The 25,825-nt window shown below is 36.2% G+C and overlaps 1 protein-coding gene across 2 annotated transcripts in view; it reads right to left on the bottom strand.

Moving 5' to 3' along the window:
* TAFA3 (TAFA chemokine like family member 3) overlaps nucleotides 1–25,825 on the bottom strand; it is a 112,572-nt gene that overhangs the window by 32,733 nt on the left and 54,014 nt on the right. For both annotated transcript variants that reach the window (XM_083359737.1, XM_083359738.1), the window contains 2 exons: nucleotides 25,309–25,397; nucleotides 23,189–23,304 (listed from right to left, as the gene is read on the bottom strand). In XM_083359737.1, the coding sequence (XP_083215863.1) occupies nucleotides 23,189–23,303 (115 nt within the window). In that variant the 5' untranslated portion in view covers nucleotide 23,304; nucleotides 25,309–25,397. The remainder of the gene's footprint in view (nucleotides 1–23,188; nucleotides 23,305–25,308; nucleotides 25,398–25,825) is intronic.

Here is a 25,825-nt window from a genome sequence, read left to right on the forward strand (position 1 = left end):
GTTTCAAGATTCAGACACAACTTAAATGTAAGGAAAAAAAATCCTTGAAACATAATATACTCTAGGCCAGGCATGCCAAACTCATAATTCACATGACGTCACGCGACATATCGGGACTTTTTCCCTATTGCCGGCAATGGGGTGGGCGCAGTTTTGGCGTGATGCATCCGGCCTGTGGGCCGGCAGTTTGACATGCCTGCTCTAGGCAATAAATACCGTAAGCCTTTTAATGCTTCCTTCAGTTGACCAACAGTACAAAAACTGTCATTCACTCATTGCCTTGTGCTACCCTGCCACAGTTCCTGGAATGGCAAAGGTTTCCTTATTCTATCCAAAAAGGGGGGGGGGGAATTAGTGCCCCCCTCCAACCTTTTTAGCATACATTATGTATATAATGACCACCTCCTTTATTATTTCAAATCAGAAGCCTCCTAATAAATAAAGTGGGCTAGTAAGTTATGTTCCATAAGCAACTTGCTCAAGTTTGAGGCAAGTATTATTAACTAGTCTGCAGATTTAAATGACTGCCTCAGGAGTTGCTGGGAGCAGCCACATACCTTTTTTTTTTGAAGGAGAAAAGCCTTAGGGTAGTAGGCATCAACTGATCCTCAAGAGAGAAAAAAAGGAGTAGGAAGTTCTGTCTATGCTTGAAATAATTATTTTAGTTCATACTTATTTCTGTCTATGTGGCTGTTTTAAGGAATGTTAATGAAAGGGGCTTGCAGAAATAGTACGGAAGAAAATAATTTGGGTGGATTCTAATATTCGGGGGGGGGGAGAAAAAAGAAGCTAATTGCAATAATTGTAACTGACATCACCCCAAAATAAAGATATTCAAAATAACATAGTAAATGGAAAGTCCAAACTTCCAATCCTAATTCCTAAAAGAGTGATTCACTTCATCTTCCAAAGGATTTTACCCACACTGTAAATTTGCCATTGTATTGATTAAAACAATTTTACTGAGTTAATGAAACTTTCGTTCAGATAAGTATGTATAAGACTGAAATGTCTAAAAAAAACTATATTAAGGGCTAGATTCACATTAATATATTTCTATGAAATTAATAGGTGTTAATGAGATGAGCCTATCTTAATTTCATGAAGAACTAGAATACCAAAATCATTTCTAAAGTTATGACTTAATCTTATTCTTCACAACTTTTGTAATTTTTATGAATAATTTTTCATCCCTGAATAATACAATTTCATTTCATCAAGCTAAATGGAGGAGCCATTGCTTAAAAATAAAATATTGTTTTAGTATAGAAAGGTTTTATTTTAACCATTTGATTAAAAGTATCTCAGCAGCAGGAAAGATAATCCTAAAATGAAATGTGTTATTATATTCAAAACAGAGCAACTTCTTTGTGTCTAATGTATAGTTCTGCTATGACAAACCTCATAAATTCATTTTTTTCTTTTGAATGTGTTTTTATATAAATAAAAATTCACATATTTTTCTTCCCTCATAAAAGACAATGTCTTTCAATACCGATACTAATTATAGATTTATGGCAGATGCTACCTTTTTCTCCTATAATGTTTTTGAGAAGAACAATGTTCTATGTATTCCCAAGGGACTATATGAAGATGCTTTCTAAATATTCCAATACCTATTATGTAGTACAGGAATTAGAGTTGCTCCAGTTCAGAGGACTGCATTAATACCAACTGAATTTGGACTGATTTGTTTATTTATTGAAAAGCCCTTTACATCAAAGGACAGGACAGTATGTATATATTTAGATTTTAGGTGTATTCATTTATGTAAACATAATATGTGGAAAACTGGGGGGGGAAGCCACTCTCATTGTGTTTCTCTCATTTCTGGAGGAACTCCTAGATTTTAATTGCCTGTAAAACATTGATTTTTTTTATCTGTTTAAATGTTCATATTCTTTCCTGCATTGTTATCTTGTATTACATTAGTTTTATTTTTCTACTGTTTTTATTATTTTATTAATATATTTTTTTAAATCATCTTGTTATCTACCCAGAGATCTCTCATTATTGGACAAATTGAAAAAGAAGATAATAGAAAAACAATAGTTGAGATTTTCTCAAGCCGGCAGAGACACACAAAAACTAGGTTTGTTTGGGGTTTTTTCCTGCACCAGGTGTTACGTTATTATTTAAAATTAAAATGCCTGCAATTTTCTTTTTCCTTACATTTAACCTTAATGCTAAGTTTATATTTATTTCCATTTCTTATTTATTTTCTTCCTTGCCAAACAAGCTAACAATAAACAACCCAACCAAAGAACCACCAAGACAACTCCAACCAACACTGAGAGTGCAAACCATTAGAATATACAATAAGAACAAACCCTACTAGCACTATTGATGTTACCTAGGTTGGGTAATGAAAGGTCTGCAAGAAAACAACCAAGCTCAGAGACCACCAAGGACCCCTCAGAAATAAAAGACCATATTTTGCTACAGATTACAACAGAAGGGATTAACTAGCAGTTTTCCCAAAACCCTAAATGCCAGAATGCTAGAAATCTGAATGCCAGAAAACTGAATGCTTGAAATCTGAATGACTGAAAACTCCGGGTGACAGGAGGGGAAAAAAGATGCCATAACTGACATTTAATGTTGAGATTAGCAGGATTTGTTTATCTCCTCAATTGAAAGAGTTGAAGAATATTCAACTTAAAATCAGCATGACACTTTACTGTCTGAATCTGAAGTTATTCTTAAAAATTTCTGCTGCATTTCAGCATGAGGGAGATTTAATTTTAAGTGAAAATAACACACAAAGATCCTACCCATTTCACTGCAGCCTTCTTATTTGCCCAAGGAAAGGGTTCTTAGTGGCCAAGAGAATAAAATAATAGGGCAATAATGATTAGGCTGTAAGAGAAGCACTATAATTAATGAGAATTACTGTCAATGGAATAATTGTCAGTGCAGATAGATACACATTTTAAAACTATGAGAACAGTTGCACACAAAAGGATGAAAAACTGGTACCATGGGTATGTATTTACACGGAGAGGGTAAGGATATATTTCTTGTGTTATGTTACAGTTTAAAAGTCTTGTGGCTTTTTAAAGACTGACAGATTTATTGCACTCATAAGCTTTTCTGTAGACTAGAGTTCCCTTCATGCATATAAATCAATTGCAAAATATGTTAACTTCTGTAGATAATCTCTTTCATACACATAATTGAGCACTGACAAAGATAGAGAAAGATTATGAACTATTTGGCAAAAATGCCATGAAATGTTATCCTGAAAGCTTTCTGAACAACATTTTAGCCTCGTAGGACTCCTGTGAGACAGTTTTAAAATACAGTACAGAGTAATGCTCAAGGCTTCCTAGAGTGTCAGTGATGAACACAGATTTCAATTTCTTGTATCTGTATCCAGCATTCTAGCTACCCCACAGGTAATACTTAATACACACAGTGAAAACTCTAGGAAGCTTAAAACTAAAATAAGTCATGTTTTCCATTCTGGTTTATGCTATTTTGATGTCATAGGTTATTAGCCTTATTAATCAAAAAGGTTACACTGGCTCTTGAAATAGGCAGCATCACTATGAAACACTCAGAAAGAAAGCAATATGCATTAATTTTCTTTTTAAATAACAAATAAAATATCCTGCTCACTCAGTCAACTCAGTTATAAAACAAACGTGAATCACAACAGAGCTCACCTCTAGGTGAGATATTTGTCTTCATAAATATGTATCTCTTTAAATCTATTTGTTTCTAAGCTTGAAATATTGGAAGGTATTTCTGAAGAAGAGGAAATGTTTTGCAAGCTTCCCAATATCTGTTCCAATAGCAAACTGAACTTAGCTTAGGGAACCTTCTCAGAAAGACGCTCAACCATGTTTCATTTGTAGCTGTAATAACACCTGAAGAATATAGAGAATCATCATTAGCGACAGAACATCCAAAACTTCAGGAAGTAAGCAATAACAATAATAATAATAAAGTTGGAAGTGACCTTTGAGGTCTTCTAGTCCAACCCCCTGCTCAGGCAGGAAACCCTATATCATTTCAGGCAAATGGCTATCCAGTCTCTTCTTAAAAACTTCCAGTATTGGAGCATTCACAATTTCTGGAGGCAGGTTTTTCCACTGATTAATTGTTCTAACTGTCAGGAAATTTCTCCTTAGTTCTAGGTTGCTTCGCTCTTTGATTAGTTTGCATACATTGCTTCTTGTCCTGCCTTCAGGTGCTTTGGAGAATGATAGCTGTGCCGATGATTAAATGTTTTCACTGTCAGGAACTTAATATGGCACACAAACTGCAGAATCACCAGATAGCACAAAAGGATAACATAGAGAAGAGATTATGCCATAAAAATAGATATGAAAATGCTTTGACCTCAGATGTGTAGTGGGTGCTATTTGCTAAAATCCATACAGGGGAAGGTAAGTCTTCTTTTAAAAAATGTGCTAGGCTTCTTTTTTATTTTTGCTATGTGCACCAGTTTGGTCTAGTAGTTAAGAAACTAGGCTAGAAAGCACAACACCATAATTTCAAATTCCATTTTAGCCATGCAAGCCAGCTGGATAATCTTGGGCCACTCACTCTCTCACAGTCCAGCTCACCTTACAGGCTGTTGAGGAGAAAAGAGAAGGCAGGTGTGCTGGATATGTTCGTTGCCTTGAGATATATTTTTTTTAAAAATAAAGGCAGGATACAAATAAATAACATTTTTGTTTTACTATACAAAAAAAGAAAAAAACACATATTGCATGGAAGAATTCATCCAGTTAAGTTTTTAATTAAGCCATTAAATCTTAACCACATAAAATTATATTCATTAGTCTTTCCATTATATAAATGAAAAGTCATCTCAAAAACAGCTCATATTTATAATCCAAGATCTAAATCTAGAGTGGTTCTACCTTTCCAACATTTAATAATAATCATTTTTTGCTGTCTCACAGCCAATACTTCTATAATTCTTTATATACTAAATTCCAAATTTCTGAAATACACACATACACAAATACAAATACATATTTGTTTAAACATTCTATCAACAAAACTAGGGATATCAATTCAAAATAGGTCACTAGAAGAAGGTCATACCATAAGAGTAAGTATAACTGATTCATTTTTTTACTTTGGCTGTAATGAGGTTAATTACTAGACCTTATTAAATAAACTTTGCTATAGCCAGTATATGTGAGAAAGAGTGTTTTGTTGAATTAATTTCATTTTAAGATAATATAAAACATAATATGCTTTAAGACCCTTAGCCTTTATTAAAATAATATTTCAATTCTTTATTCCAGATATTCTACAAATAAATGGTATCAACTCTAATAATACTGTTTCATAGTAGTTTATAAGAATACTATAATCATCTAAAGCACACTGCAATACAGAAAGTAATTCAGGAATTGTCGATGCTGTCGAACATCATGATTAATTTGCATTTTAATTGAATATACAGTTATTTTGCAGTTTCCAAATTTAGTTTTATTATAACCTGAATAATTTAAAATTTTGCTGGCAACAATCTAACCTAAAATATTAATAGCTCTAACTGACAACAATTTGAAAAGGTTATCCCAAAATATAAGTTTGCCATATGTCTTGCATTCTGTAATGTACAAAATGCAAACACAAAATACAAAATTGCTATGGCTAAAAATACAGCCAAGCATTTTGCATAATGTCAAAGAATTGTGTCAGATATGTATTTGCCATAAGATTGCAGAGACCTGAAAATCTAATAACAAAAAAACCCTATTGTTTTATATCAATACATTCATCTAGGAAAAAACCTGATACATTTACTTTCTTATACTTCTTCCAACTGTTAATATAAGATATCTTAGTATATTCAATTAAGTAAAATACACACTTTAAAGAAATGGAAACATATGAGAGGCATTCTAGCTAGATGCAACTAGTCTGGTTAGACTGACAAATATGGGCATCCAGAAAGCACGGCAAGTGACATGACATGCATCCCAATAGCATCTATATTTGATGCAAACTATGTTATTCAAGTCATCATTGTGATAACATAATGCACAAAACATCTTCAAGGTTTATAAGATTTGTCCAGGCCGACCACTTGCTGAATATATTCAATTAAATGTACTCAGCATAAATATTCCCCACCTTACAATCTTTAAATATGTGGGATTCCACCTCAACCATCCCTAGTTCCAGGTTAGAGGACACTGAGCTTAGCATTTCCCCTCAAGACTTTTTACTGAATATTTGAAGGCTTAGAGTAAAGTAAACAGGCTGATGGGTCTTTGACATACGAGTAAGAACTTGGCAGGCAAATGGATCTATTTATTGATCTACTTCAATTGTTATGTGAGTAGACATCTATCATGCCATGGAATTCCCTTCACTTTCTTCCTGCCCATATTTCATCGGACATATGTCCCAAATTTACACCAATAGACAAATCCTTTCTGTTTAAAATATTATTCTTTCTGTAGCATTTTTAAAAAACACTATTTAAAATAATACTATTCAAAATGATTAAGTAAATCAGGGGTCATGGCTTGTCATGATATGAAAATACAGACAAAAGGAGTTTACATCCACCTCTAAACACATTAAAAACAAAAACAGGATTTTACATGCACACATACACACACAATTTTGCTACGGCTGAATACATTCGTTGTTATGGTTTGGGAGAATATATGATAATGGAAACACACAGATTTACAGTTATCCCCATCATGTCAGCTAATGCCAGCTGACAAAGCTCCAAGGATCTGCTTAGGGCTTTTATTTCATACCAAGTATCTGTGCGAAAAGAAAAACCTGCTCTACAGAGGATGCATAATGAGAATGATAGGAGTCTCTCCCTGAAACCTCCCCTCTTTTTCTTCTTCTTGCTGAGCTGGAAGAAACTATTTATCACTTCTGTCTGAGAAGGCAAATCAGAGCAAGTGTTTAATGCTGAACAGCGGGAAACCATGGGAGAGCTGGGGACAATTTCCTGCCCTGTGTGCCATGCTTTTCACTCCAGTTTAGCTGTTATTTTCCCTCCTGCTTTCTCCTATCTTTTTTTTTTTGTAAAAACTGATCTTGCAGAAGCATATATGCATTGTAAAAGAAGGGACCCCATGAATCCTGGATATGCAAATAAAATTAAAGCCTTGTCCTAATCCAGCTGACCTTTAAAAAAGAGCAGCCAAACACATTTTTATGCCCTCATCTGGACGGTGTTAGCTGATATGAATGGCTTCTCCAATCACTCGGTGATAAACATTGATCAAAACACATAGGCAACAAAGGTCCCTTAAGAAATGAAAACAAAAATCCATTTTCATATTAAGACTAAGATGACCTCTGATGCATAAACCCAAAAGAGAAGAAGAGGAGTAGATGTAATGTCCAATATGTGAATTTACTGTACATGTCAGCAGTCAGGAAACATCTCAGGCAGCTGGTGTCATTGTACAATTTTATGAAATGACACAGACACAGAAAAATAAAAATGAAGTATTTGTATTTATGTGTAAGGCACAGAGAGGGATTTTTTTTAAAAAAAAATCAATCTTGCTTATTTCCTTAATACATCAAACAAGTGTGTAAAGTGTTTTTGGTTTTACAACTTCTACTGATTTATTTCAAATATTTGGGACTTAATATTTTCAAAACTATTTCTAAATATGCAGAAATAAAGATGTCAAAACATTTAAAAATATTGATTTGGATGTTAATAGACAGATTAAAATTCCATTAAGTTTGTGGGGCAAAATTAATGCTGTGATTTGTCTTCAGAAGAAACCCAGTGTTAATCCCAAATAAATATTTTCCTCAGATCAGAAAGTAATTTAGGAAATTATTTGTGAAATATTATCCTTTATGAGCCTTAGTGAAAAGTTATTAATTGCCATCAGCGTCAACTTGCTTGGATAAACATACAGCATAAAAGCTGTTTTACTGCCATGTTGCAATAAATCTTTAGATGCTATTGGGGCATAGATTAGATTTTGATATTGAGAGTCATGAATATTTTACCTTTTGGTAGAACTTGAAAGTAAGAATAGATGGCAAACTTTTTATTGGAAAGTACAAGGAATGGGGTAGTGATTTCAAATCAGTTATTATGTAATAAAGTGTCAAAGAGCATCCAAAGGCAGGCTGCTTCATTGTGCATCAATTGTGCCTTCTGCGTAGTCTTCAAAAGTAGTCTTACACAGAGCACGTTGTAGTCTGAAAGTAATGAGCCAGGTTGATATAGTAGTTAAGGCATCAATCTAGAATCTAAGAGATAATGAATTCTAGTTCCGCCTTGGGCACAAAGCTGACTAGTTGATCTTGGATCAGCCACTTCCTCTCAGCCCTAGGAAGGAGGCAATGGCAAACTATTTCTGAAAAACCTTGCCAAGAAAACTACAGGGACTTGTCCAGGCAATTGCTTGGGACTTCATACTTCAGATAGAGGTGCAATGATGCACCAGTCAAACTGGGCAAAGCTTTCCCATCCATGATCTCCACTTGCCTATTTGGGAAGTCTGCCCCAAATTGGTGCTGCCCTTGCAAGAGAAGTGCTGCCCAAAGTAATAATCAGAGACAAACAATAGCTAAATGGTTTCTGGATAACCAGCACTTCTTGTCCTGCCAGGATTCTGTTTGCAGAAACCAAAAATGAAACTTAGACCATAACTCAACAGCAAAAATGCCAGTTTAAATGTGTTTCTTCTTCAAGCTATTTCATAGATGACATCTGAAATTCAAGATCAAGAGACAGAATTGGTCTTTATCCCTTCTGTGAGATAGAATCCTCTTTAATATACGTGTTATCTAATTTTAATCTTCATATATAATATATATTTATATATTCTATTAACACATTAAATTAGATTTTTAGCAAAATTCAGATCAGGGCTCTCAATATTAGGGCTGGGCAACACAAGTCGTTCTTCCCTATATTTTTTTATAATATGCACATTTCAGATTTTAGTAGATGTTTCAAATATTATTATCAAGAATACAGATAGTCCTCAAACATTCGAAGTTGTAACAACATTGAAAAGAGGGACTTATTACCATTTTTCACACTTACAACCATTGCAGCATCCCTATGGTCATGTGAACAAAATTCAGACACTTGACAACTGATTCATATTTATGACATTTGCAGGATGCTAGGGTCATGTGATCACTCTTTGAAACCTTCTGTCAAGCAAAGTCAATGGGGAAGCCAGATTCACTTAATAACCATGTTACTACCTTAACAACTGCAATGATTCACTTAACTGTGGCAAACTCACTTAACAAATGTTTCACTTAGCAACAGAAATTTTGGGCTCAATTTTGATTTTAAGTCAAGGTCTATCTATATTTAAATCAGTGATCACTCTGGACATTCTAACTGTAATTTTGTCATTGTTTTATTGTGCTTATTAATAAAGAAGAACATTTGTAGCTCAAGATTGAAATGATGGATCCTCCTTGAGCTTAAATTGTTTTCTTACGAACGTTTCATTAACTAATGATGTTACCTAGTTTGGGTAATGAAATGTCTGCAATAAAACAACCAAGCTCAGAGAGCACCAATGACCCTTTATTGTGCTTATCATATGTTTCAGTGACTTGGTGGCACATGAATCCAGCAAATAGACAGACAATCCATGATAACGCTTTAACATTGCTTCCTCATCCACTATGGCCTTTAAGGGACTAAATATAAGTGTGTTCATGAATAAAAATTTATCAGTGTAGATGCTAAGAGTTGACACCAACTTGATAGAACATAATCAATGTGTACACATACACACACACACACACACACACACACACACACACACACACTCAAACCAGGATGCAACAGTAGTTAAGAGGCTGAACTAGGAGTTGGCAGAAAATTCTAGTTTTCTCTTAGGCCAGACATGTCAAACACAAGGCCCGGGGGCCGGATCTGGCCCGTAAAGTGGTTTCATGTGGCCCGCAAAGCCATCCTGGAAGCAGTGAGGGAACGGTCCCCACTGCCTTGGCCCTGGCGCAGAGACCCTCCTTCTGCCAGACACCCTCAGATCTGTCCCACTCCTGCCCAGGCTCCCATAGGCACCCTTGATGTGAACGATGTAGAGCTGGCCATGCCCACCCAGTAGGCCATACGCACTCTAGCCATGCCCACCCAGTAGGCCACGCCCACCCTGGCCATACCCACCCGGCCCCCTGAGGGCAACTGCAATGCTGATGCGGCCCTCAATGAAATTGAGTTTGACACCCCTGTCTTAGGCAATAAAGTTAGCTGGATGACTTTAGCCCAATTACCCCTTCAATTTTAGAAGGGCTTTAAACTAAAATTGTGGGAGAAGGGTGACCAATCATTACAATCTCTAGTACACAAAACCAACCATAAAACCCAAGAAAACAAATCAAACAAAGTGATGAGAAAAAAGAAAAAAATCAAACAACACTCAGGAGATCCAGGAAAAATAGCCACGGAAAGACATAAAGTCTTACAGTAAATGTTTATATAAAAAGTAAAAAGGTAAAGTTTCCCCCGCACATTCGTGCTAGTCATTTCTGACTCTAGGGGCCGGTGCTCATCTCCATTTCAAAGCCGAAGAGCCAGCGCTTGTCCAAGGACGTCTCCGTGGTCATGTGGCCGGCATGACTAGACGCCAAAGGCGCACAGAACACTGTTACCTTCCCACCGTAGTGGTCCCTATTTTTCTACTTGCATTTTTATGTGCTTTCGAACTGCTAGGTTGGCAGAAGCTGGGACGAGTAACAGGCGCTCACTCTGCTACGCGGCACTTGGGATTCGACCCGCCAAACTGCCAACCTTCTGATCGACAAACTCAGCGTCCTAACCCACTGAGCCACCGCGTCCCTTAATGTTTATATACTAATGCTCAAAGTTTGGGGAACAAACAGGGTGAACAAGAAGCAATAGTACATAAGGTAGGTGTGACAGAAGAAGACAAGCTCAGGATCCAAAAAGACCTTGACAAACTGGAATAATGGGCCCTGTCCAACAAAATGAGTTTTAATGTGGAGAAAAGCAAAGGTTTACGTTTAGGCAGGAAAAATCAAAGATATAAGTACAGATTAGGTGAGACCTGGCTCAAAAACAGTAACTGTGAGAGGGGACCTTGGAGTCCTAGTGGATGATCACTTGACTATGAGGCAGCAGGGTGCAGCAGCAGCCAAAAAAGCTAATACAATCCTGGGTTGCATAAACAGAGGCATAGAATCAAGATCACGTGAAGTATTAGTATCGCTTTATAAAACCCTAGTGAGACCACACTGGAATACTGCAACCAATTTTGGTCACCATACTACAAAAAAGATGTTGAAACCTTGGAAAAAGTTCAGAGAGGAGCAACTAGGATAATCCACGTCCATATCATGTAACTCCTCCCATTAATGAAAAACAACATTTAAGTACTAACCTGCAACATGATACATTATGATCCATAACTTTCAATGAAGCAGCTTTTACCTGCAGTCAATTGGTTTGGGCTGACCACCTTTCTCACACACATATACACATATATTCACAGTGCAGCTCCTGATCACAAAAAGGCTGTCTACACCTGTTCTATATAGTCCAGTTCAAAGGTTGTTTTAGCTTGGCAGACAAACCAATTAACCAAAGGCAATAAAACTTAAACCCAGAATAAAACTTGGGTTGTTTTTTATATTAATCAGTGGTTTTAAAATTGAAAGCCACAATAGTATATCAGGTCTACTATATACACAGCTGCTTCCTCCTTCTTCTAATATATTTCATATCGGAAACCTTGAGATAGCCTTGCCAGCCAACCTTCATTTGAAACTAACAAATATGTTGCTTTTCAGAATGAAAGTATTACTGCTGCCCAGGAGTAGTATGAATGTGAACAAATGATGTGGGCAGCAAACAGCTGAACTCAAAGTCAGTGAGTCTGTTAAATAGTGATGTCATTCAGATTTTTTTTAAAATTCTTGAGCAAAACCTCTAAATGGGAATACTGCATGTCTAAACTCCAGATTTCCATTAGATTGTAAATTCTCAGAGAACTTCCTCTCTATCCATGTACTCAAAAAAACACCCACAAAAAAACACCCACAGTTGCTCCTGTAAATTAATTATAAATGATTAATGAAGTAACAGAACACTAATAAACAAAAATATTTTAATCAGCTGAAAATTCTGTGAAGCTGCCTTCAATTAAGAAATGTCCTAAATTCCCTTAGGGATGGGATGATGTGCATGTTCATTTTTACAATGAGAAGCATACTGTGTTCTTCTCTCCTTTGTGTCACCTCTGAAATCAATCAAAGTTTCAGCTCAGTTTTGCACACAGACAGCTGCACAGTCAATCCCAGGTGGGTGAGGTTTTTCCTTTAAATAAAGATTTATGTATTTAACATTTAACAGGAACCATTTGATCAAGATTTTTTTTCTTGAAATAAAAGATAGCCCTATACCTGCACAGAGATCTTAAATTCCATTACTATATTCCTTTTATTCATTATAATATTTACCTGAAAGGAATACTAGTTTCCCATCTCTGCCAAGTAATTTATCTATAACATAGTAAAGTCAGCAGATTCACTAAAGAATATCATAACAAAGAGGGGTGCTGTTTTCTATCTGATCTTCCTTAAATTCAGCATCATCTTCCTTTTAGATAAATATGTATATAAACAATTGTCATGCTCTGTCATATCACACTTTCAAATGTGATAGCTTTTTTGAGAATAGCTGAAATTGGACTGCCACTAAAAGAAAAACAAGATTTGTTTTTGAATGGGAGACCACCTGGAAATTCAAAGATTATTCATTAGAATCAAAAGTGAAAAGAAACAAACAAAAAGTTCAGGAAGAAGGCAACAGAAAACCCTTTCTACTCCATTATCAAGGAAGCTGCATAGATAGTCAAACAGAACCAAGCCTTACTTGAAATTATGTATACCTTTTCATTCATTCATTCATTCATTCATTCATTCATTCATTCACAGTATATTGTGCATAAGAAGTTTCATTTCCTAGAACCCTCAAAATCACCAACTAGAACCTGGTACAAAAGTGGAAGACTTCTGAACTCAGGATCTTTCTCAGAACAGCTCTGCCAAATGTAGATTCCAATCCATCTATATGAAAATCCACTCGTAATTCTCCCAAACATTCTTTAAATCAATACAGAAACAGCAATGACAAACTCAGACTCAGAAATACTTGTAAAGTATGCAAACATATGGCAAATTATGCAGTGAGTTGAAGGATCTTGCAGTGGCTTCAATTGTGGATAGAACATGCTTCCTTCCTGGAATCATTTAGTAGCATGTCCCATATTTAACATGTTGCATAAATGTTGAAAAATAAAATAGTTGAATGATTCTGTATTACCCAATTCCAGTCACATCATGTATAAACCAGCAAACTAATTTTTATCCTGTTGTCTTATGGTAGGAGGGATAGAAGAAGAGAAAAGCAGCAAAATACAGGCAGTACATTCAGATATCATACAATATCTGAAACTGACACAAAAGTCAAACCAAACAAGGAATTTAAAAGAGAACAGTATAATGAGGAAGAGGGGTTGCAGCAGACAAAAAAACAAAAAAAGATGAAGTAGGGGTTAGGGTTAGGTCAGGGGTGTCAAACTCAATTTCATTGAGGGCCGCATCAGCATTGTGGTTGCCCTCAGGGGGCCGGCTGGGTGTGACCTGAGTGGGCGTGGCCTACTGGGTGGGCGTGGCTAGAGTGTGTATGGCCTACTGGGTGGGCGTGGCCAGCTCTACATCGTTCGCATCAAAGGTGCCTATGGGGGCCTGGGCAGGAGTGGGACAGATCTGAGGGTCTCTGGCAGGAGGAGGGTCTCTGGGCCAGGGCCAAGGCAGTGGGGGCCGTTCCCTCACTGTTTCCAGGATGGCTTCGCGGGCCGCATGAAACCACTTCACGGGCCGGATCCGGCCCCCGGGCCTTGTGTTTGACATGTCTGGGTTAGGTTATATAATAGTTTTACAATTTATCATATACAACATTGGCCATTCTACAGTGTGACCATCACTTATAATTCTCCAGTCCCCATTTTGTAGCCCCATAGTACATAAAGGTAAAGGTAAAGCTTCCCCCACACATGCGTGCTAGTCGTTTCCAACTCCAGGGGCGGGTGCTCATCTCCGTTTCAAAGCCGAAGAGCCAGCGCTTGTCCGAGGACGTCTCCGTGGTCATGTGGCCGGCATGACTAGATGTCAAAAATGCACGGAACGCTGTTACCTTCCCACTGTAGTGGTCCCTATTTTTCTACTTGCATTTTTACATGCTTTCGAACTGCTAGGTTGGCAGAAGCTGGGACGAGTAACAGGCGCTCACTCTGTTACGCGGCACTCGGGATTCAACCTGCCAAACTGCCGACCATCTGATTGACAAGCTCAGCATCCTAACCCACTGAGCCACCACGTCCCTTCCAGAGTACATGCAGTACTGCTAAAATATGAAAATAAAATGAACAACTTTGAACAATGTATGCTTTACAAAGTAAGAGTGGCCATAGTAAGAAACACATCTGTGAAGCAAAACATGTCCATTTGCAACCTTAAAACCTATTTCTTTCCCTAATCCACAGAAAGGAGACAAACTTTTGCAGGCCTTCCTACCCAGTTATATCACTACATTTTTGGACATAACCCTGCATCCCCCTAGATGTCATGACATCAAGGAATAGATGTATCAAGGTAATGTGTGATGCTAAATCTTAGTTGAATTTATAGGCTAAATAGAATAAATATCTCTATTTCTAGTGGAAAGTGCTGTGATACCTTAAGGCAGGGGTCAAACTGCCGGCCCACAGGATGGTTTCATCATACCAAAGCTGTGCCCACCCCATTGCCGGCAATGCAAAAAGAATCGTGATACGTTGTGACACGTCACATGACATGGCAAGTTTGACACCTGTGCCTTAAGGTCTTTAAAACAGAGCTGTTCTTGTTTTTGACCAGAGAAAAGACAGGATAGCTCTTAGTTTATTCACCACTTGAATTGTCCAACTACTGAATGGCAAGAGAAGTTTCATGTCTTCCTTGGTACTAGACAGTGAGGAATCACTATTAAATGTGCTAAAGCACATTAGCATGTCTTCCCCCAAATATGAGTCAAATGAACCTGTAGAGTTGAAGCAAAGTGGCTCATGTGGTTAGAACTCTGGGCTGACAATCAGCTAGTCTACATTCGAGATCCGAATTTTGCTGTGTGATGAAGTGAGCTCATTTGCTCTAGCTCCTGCCCACTTAACAGTTCGAAAGCAAGTAAATTCAAGTAGATAGATACCATTTCAATGGGCAATTATCATGAAAGGAGCTCCATCCCCTGGGCAACAGTGACGTCACTGTCTAATCCTTTCAACCAGTCCTCAGCACTTCTGACACAAAAGCAGGAGCAACCTGTAGAAATGCACTGAATACCGAAGACTTCCAGTTTTGCATCGCAGTGACACAGCTGAGGGATTGCAGAGCTCCGCACCTCATGGCTGGTTTCATCCTGTCTGGGACCCTAAATCGGTCTGTCGACCCAGAGAGGGGCAAAGAAGGAGGGGCACCCCAATGATCACAGAATGATGGCAGTCAATCCATTTGATCCAGGGGAAGTCCTCCAACCCAACAGGAGAAAGGCTAGCTGCACTCCGGTGACTAGCCCAAGCTACTGGCATCTGAAGTCCAAAAGCACCAAGAACAGTGTGTTGGTGCTGGGTGACAATATTGATCTTCTCTTCTCTATTTTGAAACTGATTTTCTGGAAAAGATCCCCAAGAAGCAAAAAATCCTCCAAAAGTGAGAAGGGGATATAACCCCACCCTTCCATAGACAGAAGCGGCAATTTAATTTTTATGGGGAACAGAAATACATTGAAATGGAATAATGTAAAGCTATAATTTGGATAAAACTGAAAATTATGGAAATCATTAAGATTTTCTACTTAAAAGAATATTTACAGAATTACAAGAAAATAATCATTTCGTTTTAAAAGCTGGAAAATAAACAGACACTGACATCTAGTCGTGGAACAGAGTATAGAATTGTAGCCGTCTTGCCTCAGAAACTGGCAAGAAGCCCAAAAACAGAGTACTTTTATCCCTTTGATCCTCAAGGACTCTTAGGCAAACAGAAAACAGCTGGGAATAGAAGAAAGAAAACACACTGGGCTATCTATTGAAGAATGAGAAATAAAATTGTTTATGAAAACTGTTAACCTTCTTGGATTATAAATACTTACTGAGCTGTGATATTTAAGTTTAAGAATAGTCTGCAGAGAAAGAAAAACGTTGACCTTTTGGCTATTCTCCTAGGGGGAAATTACTGGATGGTTTTTAAATGACTGAACATTTTAGATTTTTTTATAAAGGTAAGAGATATATAAGACCATAGTGTTTGGAATTTAAGACTGGTTAGTTTGATGAAAATGGAGGTTGCATATACAACTAAAAGTGGTAAGAACTACATGCAATATTCTTTTCTAAAATCTCCAGTCTGGAACATCAGAGATCTGCAGACGAAATACTTCAAGATAAGACAAATATTTTTCAAGAGGAAATGTATGCTATGTTACAACTAATTCAAATGACAATGGTTTCAAATCATAATGAGATTAAAAATAACTTTGATGATATAAATGAACACTTTTTCAATCTAAGCTTACAATTAAAAAATTTTCAGAAAATGGTGATAAAAAATGAACAAACAAATCAGATGATAGAAGAAAAACTAGAGAAAAATGATTCAAAGATGGAGGCTACAAATGAAGAAAACCACAAGTTAACACAAAGAAAAAATTACAAGTTCTTGCTATAATATTGGAAACGGAAGAGGCATTTTATTTTTCAGAACATCAAAAGAAACCTGAAGACAAGAGAGAAGATTTGACAAAATGGACAACAGAGCTGTTAGGAGAACTACTAGAGTCTGGGAGACAAAAAATGGAAAGAGAAATTGAGGGAGAAGAAAAGTGGAAGCGTCTTAATGAGTATAAATGGGCAAAACTCCTCTTCAAAAGCACCTTACTCAATTTTTCTTTCCCATTCTTAACAACACCTATAAAAATACAGAAAGAATTATATGGCAAGCTCAACACACTGACTTGGAAAGCTGCCAGGCAAGAGAAGAAGGCAAGAGCCAGACTCAGGAGAGATGATTTGACTTATCAAATAACATAAATAAACACTTGTTTGGATATGGTTAAAAGAATAGTTACATTTTGGTTACAAATGGGTTCTATAGTAAAAAAGATGTGATTTATAAGTAGTATAGTATTGCTTTATGATATGGGAAATGTAAAAATAATGAGATGATTTAAATTAATGAAATGTTTTCGGTATTCAATTGTAACCAACTTGGAGAAAATTATAACTGATAAGAAATATTCTGAATATTGAAGGGAATCTAAGCTTAAATAAGAGCAGGCGAGAACTAGATTTAAGAGAGATGACTTGACATACCAGGTGGAATATCATTTGACCAAATATTTGTCTAAATATGGTTAAAAATAGTTAAATCTTGGAAATTAAGAGGTTTTACAGTAAGAGAAATGTGATCTATAAGTAGTATGGTATTTTTTTCTTTCTTTTTTATGATATGGGAAATGTAAAAATATTGGATGATTTAAACATATGAAATATTTTGGATATTTAAATGTAATCAATTTTGAGAAAACTTTAACTGACAAGAAATGTTTTGACTACTGAGGGGAAACTAAGCTTAAATAAGAGTTTTGAAAACAGGACCTATAGTGATTTACATAACATGATTTTTTGCAAATGCAACTGTAAAATAAGCTGATTAGAAAAGACATTACATATACTGTTATTGTTAAATATTAGGAAAATGTTTAAATTTAAATCTGTATGTATTGATAGTATTAAGAACTATATTTGCTTAATATTGGTAAAAGGAGAATCTATTGGAAGAAGAGAGGACCAAGGAAAATTATTTCTAGTTAATATGTTGATTATGAAAGTATAGAAATTAACTACTATTCACTGTTCTTAAATATACAGTATGAACCCAAACATGTTTTTTTACTAAGCACTAAATACTGTTATTCTAAAAAATCAATAAAATATACCAAAAAACAAAAAAACAGAAATACACTGAATGCCAGCAACATAGAGACAAGCAAAGGCCATTCACACAGGCCAAATGAGATGACCTGACAGGTTCTCCATTCTTTTATAGTTAGGGTCTTCCAAATGTAGGAGACTGAATGGAATTTATCACAACTGTAACACATTACTTCAACTAGTTGGCTACAGTATGTGTAAATTATAGCCTAACTTGTCAGAGGATACAAAATTGGGGAAGAATGCTTTCCAATATATAATTGTAAACTTTCTCACTATTATATTTCTTACTTGTTCTCAGTTCAACCACGACACTGCTAATCAATCTAATCCTCTCAATATTAGGACTTGATATTTGGCAGAATTCAGTTTTTTAATTACTCGATAATCAATTTTAAAATCAGAGATTGCTAAGTTTCTCCAAAGCTGACTGCCAAGTAAGAAGTCTGTGTTCCATGCTTGGCTCTGTACCTTGTTACTACTAATATTCAATGAATAATTAAAGTTTTAAACTCATTTATGCCTAAACAAATATTCAATGATTATCAGAGGGAACAAGTAATGTTTTTATTGCTTGCCATTACTACATCTTGAATAAGTGTGGAGAAAAGGATTATAAACTTTTCACATCAGCTATGCAGACTATATTACAAATCCTTTATAAAATGGTAATTTTACTCATCTCTTTCACCACAGTTTATATGAGTTTATAACTCAGTGAATGTCTGTCATGCTGGTAAGATGCTATTACATAGCCATAAATAAAGCCATTCAGATCAGTATACGCAGAGACACAATTGTGTGAAAAAAGTATGCCTATTCTATTTTATTCTATGTATTCACAACTGGAATTCACTTCAAATCAAGGTTTTATTACTAGTTCTGCTGCAGAATTCATATAGCCATTGAACAACATATACGCTTTTGGACACTAAAGATAAAGAATAGCATGAAAAAATTATACAATATAATAAAGACAAAATATAATACATACATAGACAAACATACCTGCAGAAGATACAAAACATTATATTTCAATCCTGTTCAAGAGGGAAATAAATTTTCAACAGAATTTTCTTCCAAATTCTAATCAAAATAATCTTTATACTTTAGACACTGGTATGTTTATATTAAAAATTAATCCATATCTTCACCAGAAAATAGTGAAAATAGCTGATAACTTGCTAAGCCAGAAGCAAAATGCAAGTATGGAGGGATAACAGTTATGAAATAGTTTTTGAAATAAATGGAATTGTTAAAAGCTGCTGCACATTATAATATGGGGCAGCCCCCACACCTTATAGCAAAACTAGCTGATACTCCTGTAGTGAAGAAGGGGATGCAACAGAGCAAAGTATGTCCCATTACCATTTATGTATATTCTGATGAAGTAAACTAATAAAAACAAACATCCTGGAAGGATATGTGCATTAGTACACATCCCCATGGAGAATAGTTGGTATTCTGAAAAACGAAAAGTATGGGCAAGTAGAAAAGATATTACTAAGCCCACGCAGATTAAGAAATACATTTTACCACTTTCACTCAGTGATAATGCTTACTTTATAGAAAACCCTAATTCTTCTCTAAAATTAACATCTACACTTGAAAATATTTTATTTTAGCATTTTACCAAGCAAGCTGAGATTCTTGGAAAAGAAAATGAGGGATAGTCAATGTTTTCATACTTTTCTTCTCTAGCACATTGAAAGAAAGGTGGAGAGATGGGTGGAGACAGAAAGATTGTTTCTGGGATCTTCTATTGTCATCTTGGAAAGGCATAGCCACAGGTGTAAATATACTCATTTGAGGATGCATTGCAGCATTGCATGACTGAATAACAATTTTAATTTTATTTCGTTGCATTCATCCTTGGAAACACTTAGGAAGACTGATATGGATTTCTAGGCAAGATTTCCTTCCACATAGTTATGAAGCTGAGATTTTTTTTAAAAAAACATTTTCATCGGTACCTCCAACTTTTCTTGCAACTATTTCCAAGTACTTAGTAATTACAGTATATGCTAATACATTTCAAAGAAAATATAGAACTACTGCACACCTCCTGGAACATCTTTTTAACACCATTGTGCCTTTCACAGCACACAAGAAGTAGAACCGGCTCTCTGACATTAGATCATTGAACACAAAAGCAGTTTGGAAAAATGCCTCATTGTAAGGAAGCCAAAAATGCAGCCAAGCTGGAGTTCAAAGGTTCTTCTATTGTTGAAAAGCTCTGTTGCATCAAAAGCTGTTATGGTCAGTAAAGAAGCACTGAAGCAGAATTACTTTAGAAGTATCACCTTTTTGCAGATACAAGTATTGCAACAGGCATGACTGCAGTTGAAAAATGAATTTCTTAGCCCAATTTCCATCAGCTCTCTCTCTCTCATCAAGAGAGAAGCTTTGCTTTCAAATGAGAATTAGATAATAACTTTACAACCCAAAAGACTACAATGCAGTTATACTTTTGAGACTCAAGCAGCATTTGCTTTCTCTCTCTCTTCAGACAGGTACTTATTATGCCTTTCCTGATCAATCTCCTCCATCTCCCGCTCCCTTTACATCCCGCTCCCCATATGCCCATTTTTATGTACTCCTACCGCATTCCAGGATACACACTAGTAGCAATAGGATTCATACATCTGCAAGCAAACCAAAAAGGTTCCCCTGCCCTTATGGACAAAACTATCTTCCTAACTACTCCAGGTGATTATTCACTTTTAATTGCTTCCAATCGCAGGAAGCCACACAGGAAATAAAGATTCAGACAGAACTCTTCTGCAGTTTCATTAATCCCTGAACTTCCTCTCCTCATAGGTCACAGTACAGAATTCAGAGATGCCAGAATATATTTTTAGCATAAAAGATAAATGAATACTATTGTGTTAATTGTGTAAAAAATATTCACTTTTAAATAATTGAAATTCCACCATACAGCTTTTATCCCACAAACACCTGAAATTCAGCCCATCATCAGTAACACACATAAAAACTTCTGATTTATGCTGATCATACCATAAAAAACTATGCATTCCTATGCTTCAGTAAAAACTAAAAAATTATAGCACTGCTTTTTTAAATTTGATATATATTTGGTTTTTTGTTCTGCTTTGTTTTGCAAAACCTGGGTTTAACTAATGGCTAAAGGACATTAAGGGACGCAGTGGCTCAGTGGGTTAGGACACTGAGCTTGTCAATCAGAAGGTCGGCAGTTTGGCAGGTCGAATCCCGAGTGCTGCATAGCAGAGTGAGCGCCTGTTACTCGTCCCAGCTTCTGCCAACCTAGCAGTTCAAAAGCACATAAAAATGCAAGTAGAAAAATAGGGACCACTACGGTGGGAAGGTAACAGTGTTCTGTGCGCCTCTGGCGTCTAGTCATGCCGGCCACATGACCACGGAGATGTCCTTGGACAAGCGCTGGCTCTTCGGCTTTGAAACGGAGATGAGCACCGGCCCCTAGAAACGACTAGCACACATGTGCGGGGGAACCTTTACCTTTACCTAAAGGACATTACTTGGTTTCATTACAAAGGGCATCTCAAAATCTTCCCTTAATTACCAGTATCAGAAGGAATATCCTGAATATCTTTCTATCCTGAAGGAAGGAAAAAAGTTCAGATAAAATGGATTTGAATGAAAGAAAAGGACTTGATGGTCAATTTTCAATGCCCAACTCATATTGAGAGCATATGGTATGGGAAAACATTTTGACAGAAATAGTCCTAAGGCACCATACATTTGTAAAACAGAGGAAACATGAAAGAGGAACTCAGCTGGAAACTAGATTTTCCCCATTAATGTTTATTCAGTTGGTTGCCTGAATAAATCCTGAACCAGGAATACACAACTCCCAGAAAGAGATGGGTGAAATAACATGAGTAAGTTAGCCCTTTGGAACAGCCTCTGCCCTGGCATTTGAGGGAGCCCTATCATTTTAGTCTTCCAGATGGCTGTGAAGAAGCCCAGAGGGGAGAAGCTGAATCTTCCCTAAGCACTGGGAGAGGATGGGGGTTGAACTGTGAGGACACTTGGTCTGACACTGGGAGAACGATATTTGTTTTTAACCATGTCTTCGCAGAATGTTGTGAACCACATAATCATTATATGAGATAGGCAGCCATATATGTCCTATAGATAAATAAATAAATAAATAAAATTACAACTTGTTTATGTTAATGTAGTGAAAAGGATTATTCTCCTCTCCAGTCATGTTATCATATTCCATTTTGTCATATGTAGAATTAAAGTTGATAACAACATTTGGAGGTTTCTGGGGATTGTACTCAAGTCTTCTGGGACACATTTGGTCCTGGCATCTCAGGTTATATCTTTCTGTCCTAAATACATATGGCGATGTTTTTTTTATAATATCTTTCTTTACAAGTGGGCTGCCAAATGATTCATATTCATGTGGAAACTCAGACAACTACCTTATGTGAAATAAGTACCTAATCCATCTAACTCAGTATTATCTATTAAGGGATTTCTTCAGGAATTCTGACTAGCATCTTTCCAATCAATGGAAGATCCCCAAGACTGAGCCTGAATCTTCTGCTTGAGAAGCAAAATGTTTTAATACCAAAGAGAAAATCAGGCTGTTCCCTTTCTCGGTGACTATCAAAAGAATGCACCATTTGAAGATGTGTAAGAACAGATTAGGGGTAGATCATCATGGGGAATATATATGTGGTTACTAGGAATTGAAAACAACTTGATGGCACATAATCAATCAATGATTCTTTCATTCTGAGAGAATGAACTGTAAGAAATATAACAATGGGTGTATTCTACAGATGGACGTTTCTCACAGCAAAACATACTTTTCATGAGCTATTCATTTGTACATTTCAACATTATATTTTCATCCTTTGGGAAAATTCAACCAAGTATCTATCATGACTCTACACACAGAATCTATATTCAGCCAGATTAAAGGAATACCACATAGATATAGTCAAAAGCTAGAGTGACAAACTCAGTAGCTTACCCCCATCTGTACATGCATAGCTATTGTAATTTCCAGTCTTCCCAACCCACTTGATTATTAACGAAGCAAATTAACACTTCTGACAACTGTAGTTGCAATATCTCTGGAAGGCAGCAGAACGAGAAAGAATGAAGTACATTGTTCTATTAAACACTGCAGATTTACAATAAATAATTTGACTTACCTGAATGGCTTCTGTGATATGATGAGGCCAGTGTCAGCCTTCCCCAAAGCATTATAAGGCAGAGAGAGAGCACCAATACCCCTTTGCTCAAACTTTGGATGTTCCTTTCACTCATTCTGCCATGCAAAAAAATGGAATAAATTAAAATACCACATTGGAGATAGAAAAAGTAAGGTCAGAAAGTAGGGAAAGAAGATGCACAGTTACAAGATTTGATTAGACTGTTCTTTCTACAAACAGTGAAATTACATTGCAGCATTTCTATATTACCATCTTCCCTAATGACAAATTACAAATATGTTATCCTAACATAACCTTTTGCCTGTAAAATAACTTTTGAATCAGCAGGAAATCCCAATGGCAGGTGGCAGATTTTTAGAACACCAAGTACTTCAATGAATTGTATAAAAACCTGCTTTCATGCTTCTGCTGGTGAAAAATAAACAGTCTTCTAAGCAAAATTCTAACAATAGGAACATGAGGAATATCTAAGCTCATATTTTTCTAAGGAAAAGTAATTCCCATTATATGTCTGCATACACACATTCAAATATGGATATGGAACAACTTAATCGCTTGGCAATTTGCAGACATGGTGCAACCTCAACTTTACTTCTCTTGCTGCTTGATTTAACTGATTGATTAGAGCCAAACTGAATGACAGCCATGTCTGAGAATATACAGACAGTTGCATCGCTACTATGTGCAGCAAAAAATGTCACCATATCATTCTCACAAAGGAGGGTATCATTTAAAAAAAATCAGAAATCCACTTATTAATGTGGGAGCGGCTATGTCATTATAAAAAATGCTTAAAATAAATAAGAAAAGACAAAAGAGGAAAATATTTAAAACATCAAGTAACAGGAGTGTATGAAACTGACAGGGGAAAAAAACTGTTCCACACTGAAAACAGGCTATAATGTGGATCTTCTCTAATCTCGTCTAACCCCTACACCATATTGATCTTTGGCACTATGAAGTGCTCTCCATCAGGAAGGGGAAGCAAAATTCATATGACTACTTCTGCAACTGTACCTAATTTAGAAAATAAGATGTTACATGATCTGGATCTGAATATTAAATGTTCTGGGCCATGCAATTCATACATTGCACAGCAAACTATAACTTCATATAGTATACAAATAACAATGGCTGAAATGACCCCAAGCCTGATACAACATAGTTCTGTTACAGTTATGAGTATCTTCATAACGGCCTATCCAAGAACATTAAGAAAAGGGAACATATTTATTCTGAGTAATAGTAGGGTCCTTAGTATTCCAATTCCAAATAACCAGTTATTGTTTTATTTCAGGGGTTTTCAAACTTGGCCCTTTATGACTTGTGGACTTCAACTCCCAGAATTCCTCAGCCAGCATGCCTGGCTGAGGAATTCTGGGAGTTGAAGTCCACAAGTCATAAAAGGGCCAAGTTTGAAGACCCCTGTTTTATTTGATGTTTTGTCTTTTCTCCATCTCGAGAATGACCCTCAGTGGCATAAAGAGGGCAAACTGGGTTTGTTCTTGGTATAAAAAATAGTACTGAAGTTAATTTAGTGTGTGTGTGTGTGTGTTAAATGTTTGTTAAGCATTCAGAATACACTTGCTTAGTCCCAGACACAGGACAAATCTTATTTCCTGTTTCAGCCTAGCCCAAGGCCATCTACAGGCAGTAGCCACAGCAGTGGCAGCTCATATTTGTGTAAAAAATTTTTTTGGCTTGCTAACAAAGAATAAAGGGAGACCGGTATGATCGTTTCAAACTTATTTGATGAAAACAAATAAGTTTGAAATGATCATATCGGTCTCCCTTTATTCTTTGTTAGCAAGCCAAAAAATGTTTTTAATCTTGTCTCTTCCGTTAATTACAGAATTCTGTAGGTCTTGGGCGTCTTCTAGTCCTACCTCCTGCTCTTAGAGGAGATCCTATACCATTCCAGAAAAATGACTGTCAGATTTCTTCCTTAAAACCTCCAGTAATGGAACATCCACAACTAGTTTCCCTTTTCTTTCTCTGATCAAGATTCATTCAACTCTCCCATAAAAAAAATTATCAAGCATTTCCCACCACTACAAATCCCATTACTAGATAAACATTTAAGCAATTGCTTTACTTACCTCCTATTGGGACTTTACAGCTACTGTCTGTGCATTGGCCAATCTCAGGTAGACTTGGTGTTTGAAAAGAAGGGGAAACATTGGGGCATCTAAAAATGAAAAAAGCATCAGTTTACTTTTTTTTTCATTGGAGAACTAAAAAGTAACTTGCAAATATTGAAAACCTCACAGTATCTTGTAAATGTTGAAATTTTTCATAAAATATTGCAGGCCAGATTACTATTTATTATATCAGTTTTTACGTTATGTTCGTTCTTCTCTTTCCTCATCCCAATACTCCATCCATCACCTATTCTTTTATTCAGTCCTCCAATATCAAGTTCATGGCAAACAAATCCAAGTTTATTTTAGGTATATGTTGAAGAAGGTTTATGAATGATATTATTTTACATAAAATGTCTCTGTTTTAGACTTCCACCAACATGAAACATTGGTATTTCAGTTTGCATGTGGAAATATAAACAACTGCTGTCCAATAAAGTCAACCAAGCTCACTGAATAACCTATTGCTTGAAAA

Source organism: Vipera ursinii, assembly GCF_947247035.1.
Source record: "Vipera ursinii genome assembly, chromosome: 3".
Taxonomy (NCBI): Eukaryota; Metazoa; Chordata; class Lepidosauria; order Squamata; family Viperidae; genus Vipera; species Vipera ursinii.